The 25,211-nt window shown below is 39.2% G+C and overlaps 1 protein-coding gene across 1 annotated transcript; it reads right to left on the bottom strand.

Annotated features, from left to right (window-relative positions):
• Positions 1–3,627: 3,627 nt before the first annotated feature.
• On the bottom strand, positions 3,628–17,316 carry LOC124798696. The gene is made up of 2 exons (XM_047262206.1): positions 16,497–17,316; positions 3,628–4,054 (listed from the first exon to the last, which is right to left on the bottom strand). Exons 1-2 carry the CDS (start codon positions 16,878–16,880, stop codon positions 3,920–3,922), a joined length of 519 nt encoding a protein of 172 aa, XP_047118162.1. The 5' UTR covers positions 16,881–17,316; the 3' UTR covers positions 3,628–3,919.
• Positions 17,317–25,211: the final 7,895 nt, after the last annotated feature.

Raw genomic sequence — 25,211 nt, 5'->3', positions numbered from 1 at the left:
GTTGCAGACCTGTGTTAACCTTTCAGTTGGTTAACAACCTTGTGGCTTTGTCTAATGTTTCTGGTGGAGGATTTCGAAGAATGTCCACTGGTCACTGCTTGTAGATGGCTGGAACTCTGGCTCAAAGTTTCCACTCACCTCTGAGGTTTCTGCAAACATGGTGGGTTGTTGACAGGACAGGGACAATAATTTATTGGCATATTATCACTAAAACTTGGGTATGTGCAGCTTATGGAGCCCAGGCCACACATTTTCTGTCACTGAAAGTAAGCTGTCTAATGGACCATGCTAGTGAACAATGTTCATTCAAACATTTCTTAAATTAATTCAAATCATTTAATGAAATTAGAGATGTGAACTTCAAAAGTAACATTTATAACACACGTGTTACTAGGCAACTCATTCGCATGGTATTGGACTTTTGGCAATTAAAAATGTAGGAACTAGCTGCTGCCATAGATATATCTTTTTACGTGTTAACTACAGGGTGCCCAGCAAAGGAGTCCCAGATTTAAAAATTACATATCTCGAAATCTAAGCTTGATAAACAAGTGCAACAAATGGTATGTTTATTGTAAAAGCTGTAAGAATTTTATACAGAAGTTTCAAAATAGTTTGAAAAGCTGCTAAAGATGATGCTGTAATTGCAATGCATAGTGCCTATAAATGATGCGTCGCTACTCAAGAGCAATCAATTCCACTGCAAAATGTGAAAGGAGATTAACATACTGAAGGAAGAGTTTAAAATTATGTATTCCATTGAACTACATGTTTTACTGGAATACCACAGCTTAAAAACAGTCCTACAATAACAAAACAAAGTTTTCAAACACAGTTTAATATTCCATAAACCATTTGCAAGCTCTTTGCCAAATTCTTGTGGGCAGCAACATGGCTGATGTTGTACATAGAGGGGAATGTTGGCCCCAGGCAAGCTGTAGTTGCTCCTAAAAATGTCACTATGTTTTCTGGAATTATTCAGCAAAATCCAAGGAAATCTGTCTAAAGAGCTGCAGCAGAGATCGATTTGAAGTGTTCCCGCAGGCAAATAATACTGAGACAGAGCATACACATTTCCATTCAAAATGCAAAGCCACCAGGCCATACCTGTAAGAGATGTGTGACAAATAGCTGACTTTGCTAACAAGACTATCAAAATGATTGATAATGAAGGATTTCTTGTTGCTTGCATCTGGTTCACAGATGAAGCACACTGCCACTGGAATGGAGCTACGAACACACAAAACTTACAACTAAATCCCCATTTGTGGGAAGTGAAACTACTGTATTCACCCAAAGTTACTGTTTGTGCTGTGGTATGTTGCAGAGGCACTTTTGGCTCTCTTCTCGCACAAGAAACAATCAATAGTGAACATTATGTTGCAACATTTTGTCACCACACTACTAGTGATGGAGGATTGAGCAGGCACCGAGTAGTTAACACAAGATGGGGCCAGATCATATTGCACTGAACAGGTGTTTCACTTTCTTGGTTAATACTTTGGGAACAATCATTGCATTGGATTATTGCAAATTTACTGGGTCAGGGATGGATTGATCTTTGTATTCACCTCATCTGAGGCCTTGTGACTACTTTTTGGGGGGCACATTGAAAGTCATTGTCTATTGGAACCATCCCACCATGCTGGGACAAGCTCGGATTGGTGGTCCCTGTGGCATTTGAATCCACTTCCACTGGGACACTACCTGATGTGATGGTAAATTTCATTCTTCATTTGTGCCACCTCCTTACAGTGACTGGTGCACAATTAGAAAGACTGTGATGTGACTGCAAAGAATGGTTGCAGAGCTGACTATGTAAGCGCCATCTGTTAGCAGCTTCCCAAACAATTTTGAAGCTTCTGTATAAAATTCTTACAGTTTTCACCATAAGCATACCATTTGTTGCACTTGTCTATCAATCGTAGTTTTCAAGATATTTAATTTTAAAATTGGGGCTCCTTCACTAGAAATCCTGTTTGAGAAGGCTTTGTGCACCATGGGAGCCACTTTTGTTGAATGGTCACCAAAAAAGCAAATGAAAAAACTACTCTGTTCTGTTCGGACTATATCGAAAGACGTACAACCAGCTGTAAGAATTTTATACAAGAGTTCCTCCAAAATACTTTGAATAGCTACTAACATATGGCACTGTTGGGTCTTGGTCCCTTACTACATGCTAGGAATGGAGCGGTAATTAAAGCAGCAGGTGTCCATTGGCACCACACAATAATGTGAAAGGTATATGGTCTGCTGGTGAAGCTATGACCAGTGATTTTGGGGGAGCAAATGCAATTCTTCTTGAATGTTATCTTGAGAAGGGCAAAACAATAACGGGAGAATACTCTACCAGTCTTTTGAACAAAATGGATGAAAAAATATGCAAGGAAAGGTGTGGACTGCAAAAGGATGAGGACAAAAAATCATCACTTATCGGGCCAATGTGCCTCCCCAAAAATGTTGCTTTGGCAGTGAGAAAACAGGGATTAGAAGAATGGCTTGTTACAATATCCACCAGGTTCACCAGACTTGATATCCATTACAGTTCACTCATTCCTAGAGCCTAGAAATTTGTGACTACAAAGTGTTTTGAGAATGATGAGGTTGCAAACACTTTAGATGGTTACATAAATTAAATAAACTTTTTATTGACTTTTTATTCAACTTACTGATGTGTATCTACTGTCTTCATCAAACTACTCCTCTCTGCTGTTCAGTCACTTGTTTGCCCATCAGCGGCTGAGGGAGGACAGTAATGTGACTGCTGAACAGGCACACACATTATCACTATGAAGAAACCATGAGCTATCTTGCAACAACTGTGGTCTCTCTTTACAAATTTTTTCATGTGCCTGTTTGAAAAAGGACCATTTGAGATTACATTCCCTTCTGCAAGTTTTCTGACAGTCAAATGATGGTTGGAAGTCACCAGACTGCTGATATTTTGAAAGCAAGTGCCATCAATTGAAGCCAAATACTTTCCTGGTGCAGAATAAGCTTCAGCTGATTAACAAATACTTTTTAATTCTGATAACCATTTATAACATTGTGTGTGACCTAGAGCAACATCTTTGAATAAGTTTGCTTCAGAAGGTCAAAGGTTTCCCACTTTCACATTACAGTTTATATCGCATGACAGCTCTTTTGAATTAGACCTTGCAAAAACCTTGACACTATACCACCTTCACCTAAAATAATAATATCTCCAAAATTAAATGTGATGACAACAATATGATGGGTCAGGAAATTGCAACAGATAAAGTATTGCCAACAACACCTACCTAAAAGCTTAATTCCTGCATAAAAAAGATGATTTGGTTACTTTTCCAACAGAGCCCGCACATCACAATTTTGAGCTGAATTAATTGAGTGGAAGAAACAAGGAGCAAATTGTACTGACATAAAAGAGGACTACGTAAAAAAATAATAATAATTTTTTACGCACAATCACAATGTTTCATTGAGAGGCTAAGAAGTTTACACCTTGCCCTTGTAGCAGTTTCTCAACATTTATCTCTGAAAACGGTGCAGGAGACATATTTCCTGTGTTTAAAATAATGAGAGGGATTATCCTGGATGTTACTGGTAACAGACAATTACACTTAATGCTTGTATGACAAATGAGCATTAAATGACATTTGTTTTTATTTATATACAGTTCACATACCCACAAATAATTTAAACAGTTTCATTCAGAGTTCTTTAAGATATAATTGTAGCATAATACTGACAGTCATATCACATTTATACAGATTTAAACAGAAGTATGAAACAATCTAACAAATAGTGCTGAATACTGCATCACCATCAGCCACTGAATCGTCTCCTCGTATACAATGACAAAAAATACAGTTGTGTGAGGAGAGACATGTTCTTTTTTTATTTTATACCTTGCACTGAAAAAATTCTTCCCTGTTAACTATAAGCCATACAATGCTTTCATTTTTTCATCATTCTCCTTGTCCACTGCATCATCATCATACACCCAGAAGGAAGAGTTAAATCGGCTAGTTTTCTTCTTGGCATCAGGTACCTTCTCATGGTCAAAAATGCACTGAAACAAATAATGAAGTGATATTAGTGCTTTATCCATGAGTAATCCAATGAAGTTATTACAGTAAGTACCAAAATTAAATTTGACTATGGTGCATACAGACTACTGCGTAATAGGTGTAAAACAAAGCTTAGGGTTAGACATATAGAGATGCTGAAGGAAATGAGTTTGACTGTCAAGAAGGGAAAGTGTGATGCCTTCAACTGCTGTTGCAGAATATTATTGAAGGACCTCTCAGAAAACCCAAAGAGACACTGGTCATATGTTAAGGCAGTTAGTGCTACCAAAGTTAGTGTCCAGACACTCAGGCATGAGACAGGGACTGAAATTGAGTGTAGAAAAGTGAAAGCATAAACGTTGAATTAAGTCTTTAGTCTGCCATGACAGCCTTGTTTGTTACATACATATCTGATCACCAAGTTGATATGACGAACTAAAGATGGGTTCTACCTGAAATGAATCAAATAAAGTCTTTGGTGGCTTCTTATTTAGTGACCAATACAGCACTTGTTCAGTGCTCCTATTGATTCCCAATTTAATTCTCGCACCACTGGAAAGATGAGTGATACATATTTTAGTGTCAGATAATTGAATAAAGCTCCAGGTTCCAATGTAATCCCTATCAGATTCTATAGTGAATTTGCAGCTGAGTAAGCCTCTCTTTCAGCTATAATCTACCGTACATTCCTCTGAGATGTGGCAGTGACATGTAATTTGCCTATCCATGCCCATTTACAAACATAAAAATTACATGACCGCTTGACTTGGAGGAAAGTATAAATTACTGTATACCTTGGAATTAGTGGCTCCCATGAAGGCTCCTTGAATTCTGGTGTGAACCACATCTCTCTTTGATTCTGGATATGAGACCTATGCATTCCAACTCAATTGGAGGAAAAAGTTTTTGATATTGCTAAGCAACAGTCATACAGTTTTTTAATTTCATTTTATTTATTTTTTATTCTTTTAGGGAACACACCACCATTTGATTGCTTTATTGTTTATTTAAGTAAGACCTAGGTTTCGGTCCCTTATGCCATTTTCAAGTATTTGATTTTATGCCTTTAACATATACTGCAGGACACTTAGCATGTTGTCAAGCTCAAACTTGGCCATGAATTAAGAAAAGACATAAGCTCCCCATGAAATGCCAGATTTAAAATCACCATCTTGTAACAGATCATTAAATAATCATGGGAGCAAGTCACATTTGGTGAAAACAGGCTTATGTTGCCAAATAAAAGATGAGCACAAGGACATGTGTTCATCTTTTATTAACCAACAAAGCCTGCTTTTCCTAAATATGATGTGCTCCTATGATTATTTAATGGTCTGTTACAAGATGGTGATTTTACATTTGGCATTTCATGGGGAGCCAATATTTTTCTTAATCTATGGCCAACTTTGAGCTTGACAACATGTTAAGTGTCCTGGAATATATGTTAAATACATAAAATCAAATATTTGAAAATGGCATAAAAGACTGAAACCTTAGTTGTACTTAAATAAACAATAAAACAGTCAAATGGTGGTGTGTTCAACAGGAGGCTACAGGGCCTCAACAATATAGTCTGTTTTTACCAGACACATTAGGTACTAATTTGCTGGCCAACCCCTCTCTTCCCTGGCTTATCATTTTTTTTAAAGTGTGCACATCTATTCTGTTTAGTAATCTAGCTAGTGAGAAAAGAAATTTCTCATAAGTGATGGAGTAAATTGCTGCGAGTGCTAGTGTGTGTGTGTGTGTGTGTGTGTGTGTGTGTGTGTGTGTGTGTGTGTAATTAAAGTGCAGCTCTCACAGAAGTCCAGTCTGGGGCATATTAATCATATGGCAGTGAAACTTGGTGGATACACTAATGCGGAACTGATTTAGGCTAGAAAAAAATTGGTTCCAATTCTGGCCACAAGGTGCAAATCTGGCACTGCATAGCATCTCGTAAACATCCTTGGTGCCCAAAATCAACAAACTGTGTAAGCAGCAGTTAATAATAAATCAACATTATGGCTGTCTCACTTGTTTGACTTTTTCCGATCATGTCCCAAAACACTAGTTTATTGGAGAATTACTTCGTTTTACGGGGTTGAATTGATACAGAATGTGTTGTCACAAGTGCCAGCGTAAATTAGAAAGGAGCAAAATGCATTAAATTAAGAACTGGCTAAGATGAAAAGTTGTAACCCGGAAGGTGTAATACTTGTTGAAACGGAGGTGGAATCAAAAGTTTGATGCTCCAATGAATAGTTTTATGTTCATAATAATTATGTAAAATATTGATAAATAATGGTGATGGTTTCAGTGTTTTCATGGGAATGCAAGTGATAAGAAAGACTTAAGAAGGATGAGGGAAAGAAGTCTGTTTATGTGCTAAACATTATTATAGTTGTACAAACAGGCAAGCAGTGGCATTACCACCCTAGCAAGGCTACTTCCGGTTTTTGTTGCCTTTATTCGCAGTTGCATAAGAGACAAAGCTGGTGTTGAATAATATGCAGAGTAGGCAAGTGGGGGGAGAGAAAGGACGTGGTGGGGTGGTGGTGACCAGCAATAGCAGTCAGATACCAGATACTGCCTACCCCCCCCCCCCCCCCCTTCCTCCAGTGGCCCAATGCCCTCCACAATTGTCTCTAATCCATTGACCATCATCACCTAAAATACAACAAGACTTAAGAGTCTGCTTTGAATGCGAGAGAAGGGTAAAACTGCTAGTGCCTGTGATGGAAAGAAAATAAAGAAGTAGCGAGATAATTTTTCTTGTGTTTCCAATTTGTGGATTCCATTTGTTTTATGTATTAACAGCAAAAGTGTTACATTTATCTGGTATGATGAAAAGGTCCTGGATAATTCTGGTTAATGATAAGGAATTTCTCAGGCAAGCAGTACAACAATTTTCCTAGCCATCATAATCATCTTTAACAGTTCCCATTCCCAGGCTGAGTCTGTTTGGGATGTAAATCGCAACATCTAGGCCTGTTTTCCCACAATCTTTCTGTGTTCATTCTGGATCAGTCCTTGCCTATGTTTTCAACACTCTCCTCCTTCAGCCGAATATCCATTGGTCTCCCTCTTGTTCATTTCCTTTGCATCACCATTTCATGTATCCTCTTATTTTTCATTCTCTTTCAGTGACCATGCCATATTTGCTTCAATATTTCTATCCTGCTCTGCAAGGGTTCTTCTTTCACTATTTCCCTTACCCTTGGATTCTTCATCCTATCTCTCCTTATTATTCCTATCCTAGTTCTAGCGAATTTCATTCCATGTGCCTGTTACTATGGTTACATCTCTTTTCTTCATTACCTATGCTTTAGATGCTTAGGTTAATACTGAGATGCAGTAACTTCTATATATTACTTCTTTGCATTTTTGAGGGATGTCTTTGTTCCAAATCAGGCCCCTAACACATCACAAGAATGTGTCAGCCTGTCTGATATGTTCATTGATCTCTTTCTCATTTTTTACATTTTCATCTGTCACACTTCCCAAGTACTTGACACTTTACACTTTCTTCAACTGTTCATCTGCAATCCTTATTCCACTAGTTGGTCTAATCATTCTTTCTAGCTGTAACCAGGATCTCACATTTGTTTACATTACAGATCAATCCATAGTGTCTTGCAGTTTCTTCCCTAGCCAAGCATTCAGCTGTTCCTGAATCTCCTCCTCTCTGTTTCCCTGAGCATCAAATCATCTGTGAACATCATTGCTGTCATACTGTCTTCTCCAGTTTTTCCTGCCACCTTAGTCATTATCTCATGCAAGAGCACAACGAGGAGGAAAGGTGACAGTGCACTGTGCACTGCCCTGTTTCATGCCACTTGTTTGCTGGAACCAATCCATCCTTTCACTTCCCACTTTCACACAACCCAGACTCACACACTATGCCCCCTCCACTCTGCTTGTTGTTGGTTTTTTTTTCCACTCCCTTCTTTTCTAGTGCTCTGCAGACCTGTCTTCTACAGACACTACTATCAGATGCCTTTTCTGTATCAAGAAAGGATGCCACAAGATCTTCCTCAGATTAATAGAGATGCTGCTGGAGCTATTTCACTGCAAATATGAGGTCAAGAGTTGGCCTCCCAGGTCTGAAGCCATGCTGTTCCTCTCCCATTTTGTTCTCGACTCTTGTCTGGATTCTGCTTTCCAGGATCTTCTCATAAACCTTGGCACAGTGCGGCACCAGTGTGACACCCCAGTAGTTCCTACCCCCTTTCTTGGATATAGGGACAATTAGTGCTCTGTTCCAATCTTCTGGAGTCTTCTCATTCCACACTACCCTCATCATGCGACACAGCCACTGTTTCCCAACCTCCCCTGCTGCCTTCACAATTTTGACACTTCCTTCATCCAAATGTAGTGCCCTTCCTCCTTTCATCTTGTCCAGTGCCATTTTCATTTCTTTCATTGTCAGGATCCCCCTCCCCGAGTTTACTTCTACCACCTTTAGCTTTAGTTTATTGTCATCATCTCCAAGTCAGTTAGGATTTAGCAAGTGCTCAAAGGACTGCTTCCACACTCTTTAGTGTCTCTTTGTTATGAACCTCTCTACATACTTCTAAAAAGCATCTAACTGAGTACCACACCTATGCTTATTACCAAATATGCAACTGTGTAGGATATTTGTGACTGATTTCAACATTTTTTGATAGGGAGTACACAGTATATTACCTTGGGTGGAGAGTTATCAACAGTTGTAGAAGTAACTGCCCAGGGAAGTGTGCTGGGATCCTCGCTGTTCAGGTTGTATACGAACAGCCTTAATAGTAACCTATGACTCTTGCAGGTGATGCAGTTATCTACAGTAAAGTACAGTCTGAGAGAAGCTGCACAAATATTTAGCTGGATCAGATTTCAGAATGGTGCAAAGACTGACAAACAGCTTTAAATTTTTTTAAATATAAAATTTTGCATTTTGCAAAATGAAACAATGTAGTAACTTATGAGTGCATTATCAATGGTCACAGCTGTCATCAGTCAATTCAAACAAATACTTGGCTCACTTTTTAGGGATATGAAATGGAACAATCACATATTTGGTAAAGCAGGTGGCAGACCTCAGTTTATTTGTTAGAATACTAGGGAAATGCTATCAGTCTACAAAAGAGATGCTTACAAATCACCCATGCAGCCTGTCCTAGAATCCTGATCAATTGTGTGGGACCCATAATAAATACGACTAACTACGGAGATATCGAATGTATACAGAGAAGGACATCACAAATGGTCACAGATATCTTTAACCTATGGGAGAGTGTCACAGAAATTCCGAAGAAATTGAACTGACAGACACTTGATGATAGATGCAAACTATCTTGTGAAATCCTTTTCATAAAGTTTGAGAACCAACTCTAAATGATGACTACAAATATGCTACAGCATGCCTATGTAATGCTCCCATAGGAATTGTGAGGATAAGATCTGATTAATTCTAGCATGCATAGAGGCATTTAAACAGTCATTCTCCCTGTGCTCCATATGTGAATGTAACAGGAAGAAGTCCTAATAAATGGTGCAGTGGAAAATACCCTGTTTCTTGCATTTCACAGTATTTGTAGAGTACAGATGCTGATGTAGAATGGAATGAGATTTGCCACTTTTTTTGCAAACTTATACTTTTTCTGCATCAGTCACCTTTATATTCCACCAGACTGGAGCAAAGCAAGCTTTATAGTAAGTGCAATAAAATTTGGCTGACATCTTCCTGTATGAGCCACACTTTACTGAAAATTTTTGCCCCTGAAAACTTGTAACAAAACTGAAGGCAATAAAAGGCATAACACAAAATGTGATGGGAGAGAAATATGCTAGTGGGACTGAAACATCACTGTTGTGGAAAAACTGCCAATGAGTTCCAAATAATGGCCACTTGTAGGTTGTGGTTGCAACTAGAAAATACCTAACTTTTTGTAAACTTACATATTTATTGTTTCAAATTAAATACTCTGCAATTGGATGAATAAAAGATTAACCCACCAAGTGGCAGCAGGAGAAAACACATATGAAGATACTGAAATTTGCAAGCTCTTCTGGCAGAAGGGTTGAAGGGGAAGGAAGAGGGGTGTAGGAAAAAAAACTGCTGAAGTTTAGGAAATGGGGAAGTTCAAAAAACTCGCTCAGAACCCCATATTACCCTGTATTCCACATTTAAGCTCTCATGTTTTCACATCTTGTCCGGTGCAGCCCCCAGCAGTCACTTTCCTTCTCATTCCATCCGGTATGTCTTTCCCAATCTGGTGTTCTGGGTGACTTTTCCGAACTCTCCCCATTCCCTAAACCTCACCAGTCCTTTCCTTTCACCCCTCTTCCTTCCCCTTCCATTCTTGTGTCAGAAGAAGGAGCCACTGGCTCTAAAAGCATGCAAATTTTAATACCCTAATAAGTGTTTTCTCCTGTCTGTGCTTGGTGAGTAGATTTTTTTATCTGTTCAGTTGCATTATATTTTCAAAAATTGATTATTTTCATTAATAAAAACAAATAATCTGGAAGTATAAGAAATATCTATAGACTATACTTCCTTATGTGGAATTCCAAATGGAGTTTTATATTCAGGGGCAAAATTTGATAGCGGAATACCAGCCAACCTCAGATAGGAAGTTCTGAGGATGATTTGTGAATTGTGCTGTAACAGATCAGCCAGTATGAACATTACCCACAAAAGGCAAGGTCCTGGGTTGAGTTCTGGTTCAGCACACAGTTTTTATCTACCAGGATGCTTCAAAACTACACATAGGCTACTGCAAAGTGGAAAGTTCATTCTGAATGGGAAAGGAAACTGAAAATTCCCAAGTACACTAGACTCTCACTAATCCGGCCATTCCATGCACATATGGGTGCCAAATTAGCAGAAGTGCCAGATTGTTGAGAGATCTGAAATTTAGTTTAAACACAAAAAGACTATACTTTATTAAATCCAAAGAAAATTCATATTTGTAGAAACTGAAAATATATACATACATGCTTGTACATTTACAGTACTATAACTGCCACAAACTTTTAGTTGTCACAATGATAATAAGGAACAGTGGAATGCTTTATTGTGCAATTGCTTTACAAGCATCGACATCAATACTGCATGTATATGGTTGTTGCATACTGTACTCCAGGAAAATTTGTGCCGCTACAGCACTATCTGTGTGAGAAATGCTCTCCTCCTATGTCCTCTTCTTCAAAAATATCTTCATAAGTTTTCTGCACAGTTTCGATTATTTCTTCATCTGTTAAAGTTTGATTTATCTCTCTGTTTTCCTCATTCAGCCACTAGCAACACATTCTCCTTATTAAAAACAGCTAGAACCAGTTCTTCATTCTCACTATTTCACATAATCGTGCAGTTTCCCAACTCACTCCCCATTTCGGTTGCATACTGTCAAATACACTACTGGCCATTAAAATTTCTACACCACGAAGATGACGTGCTACAGACATGAAATTTAACCAACAGGAAGAAGATGCTGTGATATGCAAATGATTACTTTTCAGAGCATTCACATCAGGTTGGCGCCGGTGGCGACACATGCAACGTGTTGACATGAGGAAAGTTACCAACCGATTTCTCATGCACACACAGCAGTTGACTGGCGTTGCCTGGTGAAACATTGTTGTGATGCCTCGTGTAAGGAGGAGAAATGCATACCATCATGTTTCCGACTTTGATATAGGTCGGATTGTAGCCTATCGTGATAGCGGTTTATCGTATCGCGACACTGCTGCTCACATTGGTCGAGATCCAATGACTGTTAGTAGAATATAGAATCGGTGGGTTCAGGAGGGTAATATGGAACGCCGTGCTGGATCCCAATGGCCTCGTATCACTGGCAGTCGAGATGACAGGCATCTTATCCGCATGGCTGTAACAGATCGTGCAGCCACGTCTCGATCCCCGAGTCACCAGATGAGGACGTTTGCAAGACGACAACCATCTGCATGAACAGTTCGACGACATTTGCAGCAGCATGAACTATCAGCTCGGAGACCATGGCTGCAGTTACCCTTGACATTGCATCACAGACAGGAGCGCCTGCGATGGTGAACTCAACGATAAACCTGGGTGCACGAATGGCAAAACGTCATTTTTTTTCGGATGAATCCAGGTTCTGTTTACAGCATCATGTTGGCCGCATCCTTGTTTGGCGACATCGCACTGAACGCACATTGGAAGCGTGTATTCATCATCGCCATATTGGCATATCATTCGGCGTGATGGTATGGTGTGCCATTGGTTATGCGTCTTGGTCACCTCTTGTTCGCATTGACGGCACTCTGAACAGTGGATGTTACATTTCAGACGTGTTACGACCCGTCGCTCTACCCTTCATTCGATCCCTGCAAAACCCTACATTTCAGCAGGATAATGCACGACCGCATGTTGCAGGTCCTGTACGAGACTATCTGGATACAGAAAATGTTCGACTGCTGCCCTGGCCAGCACATTCTCCAGATCTCTCACCAATGGAAAACGTCTGGTCAATGGTGGCCGAGCAACTGGCTCGTCACAATACACCAGTCACTACTCTTGATGATCTGTGGTATCGTGTTGAAACTGAATGGCCAGCTGTACCTGTACACGCCATTCAAGCTCTGTTTGACTCAATGCCCAGGCGTGTCAAGGCCGTTATTACGGCCAGAGGTGGTTGTTCTGGGTACTGATTTCTCAGGATCTATGCACCCAAACTGCGTGAAAATGTAACCACATGTCAGTTCTAGTATAATATATTTGTCCATTGAGTACCTGTTTATCATCTGCATTTCTTCTTGGTGTAGCAGTTTTAATGGCCAGTAGTGTAATTTCTTTCTCTTTGATGTCACAAATACTTGCTCATCCACCACCTCTGTACTCAGCAGCAACGGCTTCCTGTGAAGAACCTTGTTTCCACTGATCTAAAATTTTGAGTTTCTTTTTAAGACCTACCGTAAAGTGTTTCCTTTTTTGAACCATGATACTAAACTGCAAAGGAAGGCCAAATATTCAAATATATTTAGCTTTGTTTAACACTGTTGCACATGATAATTCACTGTTGTGGGTGTCATTTCTGCTTAAGGGCCTGGAGTCTGTATATGGGCCAGATTACTGAGGGGCCAGACTGCTGAGGACTGGATTAGTGATAGTTCAGCATATTCCAGACTAAAGTAAAATATTATTAATTACTCCTTTTATAATTAGTGTAAATATTTTGACTCTGGGATCATAAATTACATTCAACACTAATGTTCACCAGGTTTTAATTTTACCAGTATATAGACACAGCCTGACAATGTTACCTGGATTAGTCACGTTACATAAATACTTAGTATGAGGTATTAGATAAAAGCAGCCACAGAAAAAGCTTAAGACAAAGGGCAAAAACCATTAAGTAGCTGCTTTTCATGTATTCTTAAACTAATTTAGAAATAATTTTCATAATAATCAATGTAAATAGATTAGCACTACTCATAACTAGATGTTAATATAATAAACAGCAGTAGCACACAGCGGCCGCTTCAGTCAATTAATGTGTAGTTGGACTCTTTCCACACCCTTTATGATGAGATTTATGGAACATGTGAGAGTGAGAAATTTTTTTGGAAATTTGTGGTACGGTCTTACGGGACCAAACTGCTGAGGTCATCGTTCCCTAAGCTTACACACTACTTGTTCCTAACTTACACTAAGGACAACACACACACCCATGCCTGAGGTAGGACTTGAACCTCCGATGGGGGGAGCCCCACGGACTGTGACAAGGTGCCTCAGACCGAGCGGCTACCCCGCGTGGACATGAGTGAGAGTTAGTAAGAGGAACTATCCTCGAATTTGTTTTTATCAGGTTAGAAAAACCACATACAACACTCTGGATTGAATGCAGGTTCACTTCTATTGATTTGACCACTTAGCGCAGCTGAGTACAAGCTTGGACTGGACACCAAGGAAAAAGAAACCTGGAATGAGATTTGAATGCTGCTCTTTTCAACTGTGAATCCAGAATATTAACCTCGGTGCCACTGCAGTCACTCAGAGTAATCAAGGACCAAACTCTACCAACAATACAAAGATTAGATGATTGCATAACAGGTTTACAGTAAATACTTTAAATATTCATCTCCCAAAGGCTATCACTATGCAATTTAAAACATATAAAACAAGCTGCTGGAACCACAATTAGATATTGTGTGTAAATATCCTTGGGATAGAGCCAGGCAGCAAGCCTAAATGGTTTCACCACACAGATAAAGTAATGTAGTACAGTTCAACAAGTTTTGCACTTAACAGTGTGTCTCACTGCACCGACTTCATAATTAGGGTACTTTTTTTACTCCCTTTCATCTTAAGGGGTTGTATTCTGGGGAAATGTAGATTAAGTCAATAAAGTATTTATTCTGCTGCAGTTTTCAGTAAGAATATTGTGTAAACATCTGTTGAAGATATTGAAATTCTTATGCGTACATTAGGTGAATTCAAGTTATCAATGCCGGATTTAGGATTTATCCCATAATGTAAGAGTGTTCTGAAATGTGTTGTCATATGTATCCAAATAGAAAGAAAACAGGATACTGACAATATTCTTTTGTGTCTATATTGCTTTTTTAATGTAGATTGTGGCAATAGAGTAGCCCAAGACATAATTTTAGTCAAAAAGTGACAATCTGATTATTACTTGAAGAAGCCAGTTAATGTGAATATGAAATCTTAGGTTAAGTTGGAAAGTTGTGGTTTGGTTGAGAGTTTGCAAAGTGGCACAAATGGCTTCAGTTAATTTCATTTTCTCTGTACATTTACTGCTCAGCTGTATTAATTGCTATTACAAAAAGAAAAAATGTTTGAACTGAACTATAATTTACATAACCGCAGCACAATACTGTAAAATAAAACCCATGAAAGTTTTGTCCACTTGTTTAGGGTTCAGAGTGGAATTCTATATTGTGGTGTAAGATCTCTAAAAAAGCTGTAATAAGAATAAAGTAAGAAATTTAGAATTCCTATAAATGGAAAGAAAATTAAGAATATGCCACTAATTCTAAAAAATTATCTGATTATTTATATTCATGGATTGAAGATTCCTATTCACAGTATGACAAGTAGCAATGCTAATTTAAGGTGGTCTTTACTGTAATGGTACAGATAATACTTGTTCTATGATAAATATCCAAGCTGTCGTATAGCTACTAAGGAGATAAACAGTAGATATTTAATATACATGAGAAAGTAGGCAGCTTTTTTTCAGTGCACTGACTTGCCACTTATTTCACTATGTTGAATTCTGACTGAGGAGGTATAAACAACTTATAATGATTAAGCACAGCAAATTTTTTATGCAGTTTCTAACAGCTGTTTCACTTTGTTTACATATACTGCAACTGGTTCCACTTACCTGAATGTTCTTCTTGAAGGAATTTACAGAATACAATGAATGAATGAGTACCCATGCATAAAACTTTAAGCTTGAGTGGATATTCTTTAATGGCATGGTCAGATTCTAACATCAAATGTACATTAGCTTGCAGCAAAAAATACAGGTAACCACTTTCCTCGTGCTATAATTGCTAAAGAAGTTGGTAAAACACTTTAACCATTACTATCTCTGCAGACTTCAGAGTGAGATGACAAATTTAAATGTGTGTTAATGTAACTCCTGCCAGTGTATCACTCATTATGAATTCACATAGGGATCAATGTATTCTTGATACATGCTTACATGTTATTGTTTCTTATATTCAGGGTAAGTCCTCTTACTTTCATTTCTAAAATAAATTATTTTTGCAAATGAGTCCCAAGATGGAAGATCTGCTGCCTTGTGCAAGTTCCTCTTAACTGTAGATGATATTAAGTAATCAGTTTTAGCAACACTTAACACTTACAATTATCTGTCTGGTAAACAACATGAATTCCAGTTTATAATTAAGTAAACACACTAATAGATGAGAAAATACTGAGCTCTGCCTTTAAATCATGTGTTAGTGACTGCTGCACTACCAATAAAATCATGTCTGAATGTAATTGTAAGCTGCAATTTATGTTGTGTTGTCTTAGGCATGTGAGACTGCTGCATTTCCGTTTAAAATATAACGCATGAATATAACAGTAAGCTCCGTATTTCATACTGTTTTGTCCTTGTCATGTCCTTCAGATCTGTAAATGATATTAAGTACCGTACTCGGTTTTGCTGCAACTAAATTCTCTTGGTAGCCTCCTGTCTCTTAAACAAAGATTCCAGTTGCTAGTCAGTTAAATACAGGAGAGTTAATGATGGGAGAGAATAAATATTGTTTCAATATTAATTAAAACTGCAAGAATATAATAGTACCAATTTTGCCTTTGAATCACTGGAAATGAGTGGACTAGGAAATGCCGTGCATACTGAGTTTATAAAGATTGTCAATGCTCTACGCAGACGCTATCTGACATTGGTGAACCATACGCAAATGGTGTCTGTTACAGTGAACGAACATGATTATTGTAAAGATACGTACGTGTCTACAAGCTTTTCCACAACATCTTCCTTTCAGAAAGTGGCGCAAACGTGTCTTGATTCGGTCTCCAGTTGCTGGATCATCGTACGTGAAATGACCACGCCGGACGGCTTCTGCGTGTGCTTCGTGAATAATTCTTTCCTCTGCAGTCAGCTGAGCGTACTGAACCTTCGACTCCATCTCTTTCTCCATCTCCCAAAACTTCTGACGCTTTTCCAGTTCTCTGGGATCTTTTAGCTCAATCATTTGTCGCGAGTATTTAGTAGGTTCTTGAGCAGACGGCGCGCTAAACTTCGCAGTTTTAAAAACGATTGGACTCTGAAAGTCTAATAATTTTACTGATGAATGTACGCATTTTTCACAAAACTTTCGAGGCGCGAACATACTGAACACTGACCGTTAACAGATAAGAGAATTCATGGCTTCAAGTGTAACGTTTCATTTTTATGCGACGAGTTGTTATGTAACTCAAAATGCAAATATAGTTTCGGCTAATGTGAATACTTCGAACATAATGTTGCGAATAATATGACATACATTTTCAGTGCCGCTGTGGTATTCTGTATCCACACAATTCTCCACTTAAGGTAAAACTTTCGTTGAAACACTATTAAATTTACATGGCGAAATAAAGCACTCGCTGCAATTATGTTACGAGTAGCCATTTAACGACAGTACGCTGTGTTGCTATTTGCCGGCAACACGAGAAGCCTGTGATATTACGAGACGCACGAGTTTCGAGGAAATATTTCTTGTCTTTCCATAATGAAAAGGCAACAGAAATGATTAAAAATGTTAATAAATCGTCAACAAAGGAAAGAGAATTTTACATCGGCGCACTTGAACGTTGATTTCTGCCCAAAACAAATTGGAGTTCCAGGTACCATGGCCGATATCACAACTTTTCTGGTAACTGCTGCGCTCTATGTATGGCTTGGCAAATCAAAACTTCACCGTTCTACTGTGTATTCACCTTGCTTCGTAGTTCCTTTTTGAATTCACACAGTCGACGATTTTCTAGCTTTAGATCTAGTTGTGAATGTAACTGGATTTTTTTATGATCGTAAAACACTCGTACGTAAGTTGTATAAAGCAAAATTTCGGACATCTTTCTGACAATGACGGACAACTGTTGAATATGCATGATATAGGCTTAAAAAGCTGAGCTAATTATCGTTGTATAAATATATCCTATAAGGGCCCCACAAACTTGTACCCGCTCTTCTCCAGCCGAGACCTGAATTTAGATACCAAGCTCCGGCTGTATCACTCCGTTGTCCTACCCTCACTAACGTATGGTCCCTATGCGTGGGCCACGATTAGTAAGTTCCGGATGCTGCGCTCCAGTGCCTACAGAATAAAGTTCTCAGGTGGAGTCTTCACGCCCCTCCGCTCACCACGATTGTCACTCTGCTAGAGGAGACAAATACAGCCCTTCCCAAGACGACCATTCGCCGTAAGGCTCGCCAACTGTACAGAAAAGTAGACGTCCTCCGCGAGGCAATCGCTGGACTCCAATCCATCGGCACTACAGTTCCACGGCGCTGGCATCGACATCCCGTTCCTTTCACCATCCTGGAGGACTCGGATTCGGGCTATGACTGACGATAGGCACAATACGACCACGTTTTTCTGCCCGTTTCGTACAGTCACTAGCAGTGGCCTGGTCACGTCCAGCCACTTTGCTCCTTGACCATAGAGTTGGCGCATTACGGCCAGAGTGGCCCAACGTTTCTAGACGCTTTTATTCATCCGTTGCTTAGAGTCTCCTTTTACTTGTCCACCGAGACAGTTGGACCGGATCTGAACCGGCGACGCTGTGTATTAGTAACTTGCAAAAAAAGAAAAAAAAGAACACCAACTAGCTACGGACCACAGCGATTCGTTGCATGGGCGACCGATTGTTTTCCGGGCCGCTTCGAGAACATTGTTCCAGAGACGCGACTTTTCGTTTGGCGCCACCTTCCCCTCTTTTCCCTGATGCACTTTCACCCACGGCAGTTTTCGCTACTAATTATTGTGATACACGCTGTAGTATACAAATTATGCTCTTGGGTACCCTGGCACCCCGCTCAGCTTGGTGCCTCAAGTGACGTCTGTGTCGCGTGGGTTTTTGACCAGTCCTGATTGCTTCGTAGATCGCATTTGTGTGGGGAAATCGCAGCGATCGACCACTGATCGCATGGAAATCCAAGGCAGTTTGATGGAACGCATAGTACTCGTAATATCGCTTCCTGGCTGGTTAGTAGCGACTTATTTGTTTATGAACAACAATGTTATCATCAGTCCCATAGCAAATACACTTGAAAAGGAAAGAGTTTACTAATAATCGACGATCCGTGTTAGTCCTTAACCATGTGAGTAACCAGTCAAGGGCTTTTGTAGAGAAAGCTACAATAATGTTTGCGAAAATGATAATCCGTGAACAGGAACCGCCCCAGAAAGTGAAATATTAGGATTGCTACGATAAATTAAAAAGAGAGAAATGTTCCCGCTCGTAAAAGTTATGGAAATGGACTCAGCAGCAACAAAGGAGTACATTTAAAAAATTTACAACTTGAGACCTGTTTTTAAGAAAGAGTGCAGGGAAGTGGAAAATATTTTAGTGTCTGGGAGAGCAACCTAGACCAAATATGTACACCACAACTGTGGTATTTCAATAACTTAATGTTTATAAAGGACGCTGCTTATCACTATTCCTCAACAGCCTGTTCGATGATTGAGGTGAGGAGATTACTAATTAATTCGTATTTATCACGGTTACTACATAGGAGCTTAAAATTAGTTCAAATATAGGAATGAGGTAGCAGTGATTTAAAGTCAGTACCATTTTTTTATCTTTAATGACGGCTGTTACAAGTACTGCAGTACAAAATGTAGAAAATGAAAAAACAGAAAATATATACGGTCGTTGTTATATGCAAGCTAGTGAATACTAAACAAAGTTGTCTTGCCAAATTACACTGCCAGCATCACTGAAGTATTGGACATAAACTTCTTGTACTTGATGAGCATAATTATGGCTCTTTTAAACTGCAAATCCTCTAAGAGTTGTCTTGAATCTTCACGATTTTCTCTCAAGAGCTTTGATGTGGATAGATACGTACAGCAACCAGTAATCAGAGTCGAAACTGCTTCTACAAAATCACAAGGATTATTAAACATTTGTGCTGTTACCAATTACAAGCAATGTAATTGACAGAGTAGTATTGCTAATATTTCCTGTAATCTCAGCTCCTGTAATCTCAGCTCCAATTTTATGAAGCTCCAATAACTCTCAGTGACATCCTGTTTCGGTCATTTCTCTGTGGTAATTTTCCCTGTCAAAGCAGTCTGATGACGAATAAGTGTGCGGACTGTTCCTGCCTAAATTACGATTCGTAGAACAAGCAAATTACAACTGAGGATAAATTGTCCAGATTTAGATTGATTTGAGTCTCAGGCATTCTGAATCTTGCAGTCATTATTCAAAATATTTTCTCCACAATCGGTCTGGCACATGACACTGGATAATTGTAAAACTTTCGTTCTCTATTCAATCGACTTTTGTTGATGAAGTTTTTACCTAATCCAAAAGCTTTATCTCTGATAGATACGTAGGTTAGTGTGTATCCATTCACCTCAGATGGTGGAAGTAGTTTCAAGATGCTATTCACAATTTTTTGAAAGAAATTTCCACCGTTTGACTGTTAATTGGTCATTTATTTTACACAACGATAGTTCCGGCTTTATAGCTATTCTCAAGTAATGTTAAAATGTAATGTTAAAATATGTCTGACCTGTCTGTTACATGTCATCGTCGAAAAATCATATTTCTGACCTTATATACCAGTTGTCGTATTACAAGATACGAGTATACAGGGTGATTCAAAAAGAATACCACAACTTTAGGAATTTAAAACTCTGCAACGACAAAAGGCAGAGCTAAGCACTATCTGTCGGCGAATTAAGGGAGCTATAAAGTTTCATTTAGTTGTACATTTGTTCGCTTGAGGCGCTGTTAACTAGGTGTCAGCGTCAGTTGATGCTAAGATGGCGACCGCTCAACAGAAAGCTTTTTGTGTTATTGAGTACGGCAGAAGTGAATCGACGACAGTTGTTCAGCGTGCATTTCGAACGAAGTATGGTGTTAAACCTCCTGATAGGTGGTGTATTAAACGTTGGTATAAACAGTTTACAGAGAATGGGTGTTTGTGCAAAGGGAAAAGTTCTGGACGGCCGAGAACGAGTGATGAAAATGTAGCACGCATCCAGCAAGCATTTGTTCGCAGCCCAGGAAAATCGACTCGCAGAGCTAGCAGAGAGCTGCAAATTCCACAATCAACTGTATGGAGAGTCCTACGAAAAAGGTTAGTTATGAAACCTTATCGGCTGAAATTGGTTCAAGCACTGTCTGCAGCTGATAAGATTAAAAGAATCGATTTCTGTGATTTTATCCTAGCTCAAATGGAAACAGATGAATCTTTCGTTTCAAAGATTGTGTTTAGTGATGAAGCAACTTTCCACACTAACGGGAAAGTCAACCGTCACAATGTCTGTATATGGGGCACTGAGAATCCGCGGGAAACAACTCAGTATGAACGTGACTCACCTAAGGTGAACGTTTTCTGTGCCATTTCAGCCAATAAAGTTTTTGGTCCCTTTTTCTTCGAAGGTGCTACTGTAACTGGACTACAGTATCTGGAGATGTTAGAGAATTGGCTGTTCCCTCAGCTCGAACAAGAAGCACAACAATTCATATTTCAGCAGGATGGAGCGCCACCACATTGGCACTTATCTGTCCGTAACTACCTGAACGTCAACTACCCGAGGTGATGGATCGGCCGCCAGGCAGCCCGTGACAGAGCACTTCATCACTGGCCTCCAAGAAGCCCTGATCTTACCCCCTGCGATTTTTTCTTATGGGGGTATGTTAAGGATATGGTGTTTCGGCCACCTCTCCCAGCCACCATTGATGATTTGAAACGAGAAATAACAGCAGCTATCCAAACTGTTACGCCTGATATGCTACAGAGAGTGTGGAACGAGTTGGAGTATCGGGTTGATATTGCTCGTGTGTCTGGAGGGGGCCATATTGAACATCTCTGAACTTGTTTTTGAGTGAAAAAAAACCTTTGTAAATACTCTTTGTAATGATGTATAACAGAAGGTTATATTATGTTTCTTTCATTAAATACACATTTTTATAGTTGTGGTATTCTTTTTGAATCACCCTGTATATCGAAGATACATAACATGACTAACATTGTGCGCAGTGAAAAACGCTTAATACACAGTATGGCATCTTTAACAGCCAATATATTCCCGTGACCACCATAACTGACCCAGTTTCGGAACAGAAGTGACGAATGCAGATCGCAGGACTATATAGGCTGTTAAATACGCCATACTAAATGTTAATTATTTTTCACTGTGAACAGTGTTAGCCATATTATGTGTGATCGATGTGTACTCATATCCTGTAATACAACAACTGATGTGTAAGGCCAGAAATATCTTTTCGACAATGACATGTCACAGATGTGTTATACAAATTTTAACATTTCAACATTCACTTCAGAATGGCTGTAAGGCTGGAATCATTTTTGTTTGAAATGAATGAACAATCAACAGTCAAATGGCGGAAATTCCTTTCAAAAAACTCTTCATAACTCTGGTCCCCTCGCGAAGGGATGATCATTAATTGCCATTCACATGGTTTTTGTAGAAATCTGTATTCTTCATTACGCCACTGTCAGATACACGGTCATTTGTCGCACAATGAAAGCAAATTGGTTTATAATTAGCAATATAAACGGCAAAAAGAACTTGGCTGTGGAACCGCTTGCAGTTGAACAAATAAGATCGCACATCAGGTGGCGAAATAGTTGAGACATGTTTACCAGCTTGCAGATAATTAGGAAAATTCAGTCTGATTGCAGATGCCTTCGCGATTTGTTTCCAAAGTTGTTCTGTTGATAAATGCTGCAACAAGTAGAACACATTTCCGTTAATACATGTTCCAGAAAATATCACCAGAGGATAGATAGCCAGAAGCTGACGTTTCAGGTGGTGGTGGTGGAGGTGGTGATGGTGTTGGTGGAGGGGGAGGAGGAGATTGGGGAGAGGGAGGAAGGGGGCGGATGATGATGATGATTATTATTAGTGTTTTAGGGCGCACAACAGCGAGGTTATCAGCGCCCGTTCCCAAAAGTTCAATTCAGAGCCGAATTGTGAGAGAATGGGTATTGTTCAAATTGCAAGATTGGACACAGCACATCAAGACAGGGAGATAAAACTAAAAATAAAATAGCAGTACAAACAGGTAAAAATAATTAACGGTGGCTAAGTGACCACTTGCAAATAATGGGTGACCAAACCACTGGACAGCACATTAAGACTTCAATCCAAATATTTTGGGAAGAAGTCCAGACATCACACAAAAACGTAAAACTCTAGCCACACTCGCCTCATTATTAGTTAAAATAGAGGGCAGGTCTGGTGGTAAACTTAAATCTTCCCTCAAACCCGCATATAAAACACACTCAGTTAAAATATGTCGTATCGACAGCTGTGTCCCACATAACAAGAAGAAAACTAGTGATGGGCTAAGCTGCGATTTTCCGATATCATTGATTTCTGTGAATGCTACTTTTCAGTATCTGTTATTCTTGACTGTGATTTGTCGCAGTTAACGAATCTAGGTCTTGTATCTCTCCGTACTCTACCACTGCTATTTCTGCGACTCCTGCTGTTCTGCGATTTCTGTGACTCCTGCTGTTCTGCGATTTCTGTGACTCCTGCGATTTCTGTGACTCCTGCGATTTATCACCGTGTGAAAAAGTTACACTTGTTCACACAGAAAATTGCATCCCAACAAAAGTGTCATTAGTAAGTATGTCTTACATTTGATCCTCCGTTGGCTTCAATTTTGTATTAAAGAAACAATTTTGAGTATATTAATAATGTATTTAATATGTAAGAAGCCATACTGTACCGTAATAGTTCGTTTTTAGAAAACGAATTCTAACGTATTGTTATGTTCACAGGTACCCGAACTACATTTCAGTCACTCAGTATAGCGATAATTCAAAATATCAGTGTCAACAGATCTGGAGAAATTGCCACTGCGTCTTTAGACTGTCTTCGTCAGACGAGAGGTTAGTTTTTAAGTTTTTCAAAGAACTTAATTACTTAAGTGAAATCGTTCTTGCAAATGTGAAACATCCCCCATTGAGTGGCTTTCATTACAGGAATTATTAGCAATACTGCTCTGTAAATTACATTGCTTGTAGTTAGTAACAGCAAAAATGTTTAATAATCCTTGTGATTTTGTAGAAGCAGTTTCGACTCTGATTACTGGTTGCTGTACGTATCTATCCGCATCAAGGCTCTTGAGAGAGAATCGTGAAGATTCAAGACAACTCTCAGAGGATTCGCTGTTTAAAAGAGCCATAATTATGAAATAAGTGTGCAGAATGAGTGATTGAACTGTGTTTAATTGAAGTTGTGCAATTTTAAAGGAATGATAAATAAATGTTAAATACAGTGAGTACATATTGAAAATCTCCGTACATTTATTCTTAAAATTCTTTGTCACATATTTACTGCGTATCCACTGTTCACAAAATGTGATGAAGCTGAGATTTCCAACTACCAGCCAATTTTATTGCTAATAATTTTTTCTAAAATTCTGGAGAAGCATATGCACAAGAGTGTTATGGATTATCTTAATAAACACGATATCCTTGATAAAAATCAGTTTGGGCTCCAAAAGGGCATTTCAACTGAACAGGTCATTTTTTCATTTGTCGACCAGCTCCTGAAATCCATAAACAATAAAACGTCACCAATTTTGTGATCTGTCTACTGCAGGGCCGACCACGGCGTGCCAAATTTCATGCGTGTACGGGCCACGGGCGGGCCAAGCCAGGCATCTCACTCAGCTTTGTTCGTCCTCCTCGGGAGTATCCGGCCGGAGGAGCGCGACATTTCATTTAGCATTCGGTGCGGAATTTTTCAGTCGGCACAATCTCTCTAGCTTGGCAGAATCGTGCCGTATGCGCTGTGTATCCTCGATTTGTTCTTGATATGAAGGGCGTTCACTGGTCCAGTGACTGTCTGTGGAAAGAAGGCAGTCTAGCGATCTATCGTCGTAATCCTTTAAAATGAATGGGAAGACAGAAAACATCTTCCGAAATTGTACTAAATGCTTTCTCTGAGAATTACTTTGATCAATTAGTTCATGAGCCCACACGAATTGTAAATGGTTGCAAAAACACACTTGACCTCTTAGAGACAATCTTGATCTAATAAGAGCTTCATGACGGATACAGGTATTAGTGAACACAAGGTCATTGTAGCGAGGCTTAAAACCATATCAACCAAAACCACTAAAAATAAACGCAAAATATATTTATTTAAAACAGCAGATAAACATTCGCTTGATGCCTTCCTAAGAGAGAGTCTCCATTCCTTCCAAGCTAATTATGTAAGTGTGCACCAGATATGGCTCAAAGATGCAGTATCGACATAAATAGATAGATTCATACAGCATAAGTTAATAATAGACGGGACTGATCCACCATGGTACACAAAACACGTCAGAATACTGTTGCAGAAGCAACGAAAAAAGCATGGCAAATTCAGAAGAACGGAAAATCCCCAAGACTGGCTAAGTTTCACGGAAACTTGAAATAATAGTGCGGACGTCAATGGGAGATGCTTTTAATAGTT

The sequence above is a fragment of the Schistocerca piceifrons genome, chromosome 5 (genome assembly GCF_021461385.2).
Source record: "Schistocerca piceifrons isolate TAMUIC-IGC-003096 chromosome 5, iqSchPice1.1, whole genome shotgun sequence".
In the NCBI taxonomy this organism is placed as follows: Eukaryota; Metazoa; Arthropoda; class Insecta; order Orthoptera; family Acrididae; genus Schistocerca; species Schistocerca piceifrons.
Note: the sequence above shows the minus strand (reverse complement) of the source record. Positions and strands in the feature narration are given on the sequence as shown.

Bases quoted from the DNA above. Each gene is read 5' to 3' on its own strand.
- LOC124798696 (XM_047262206.1), bottom strand. From the start codon at position 16,880: ATGTTCGCGCCTCGAAAGTTTTGTGAAAAATGCGTACATTCATCAGTA. The intron at 4,055-16,496 runs GTACGTATCTTT...TATTTGTTTCAG, and splicing joins GTGGAAAAGCTTGTAGACAC to TGCATTTTTGACCATGAGAA.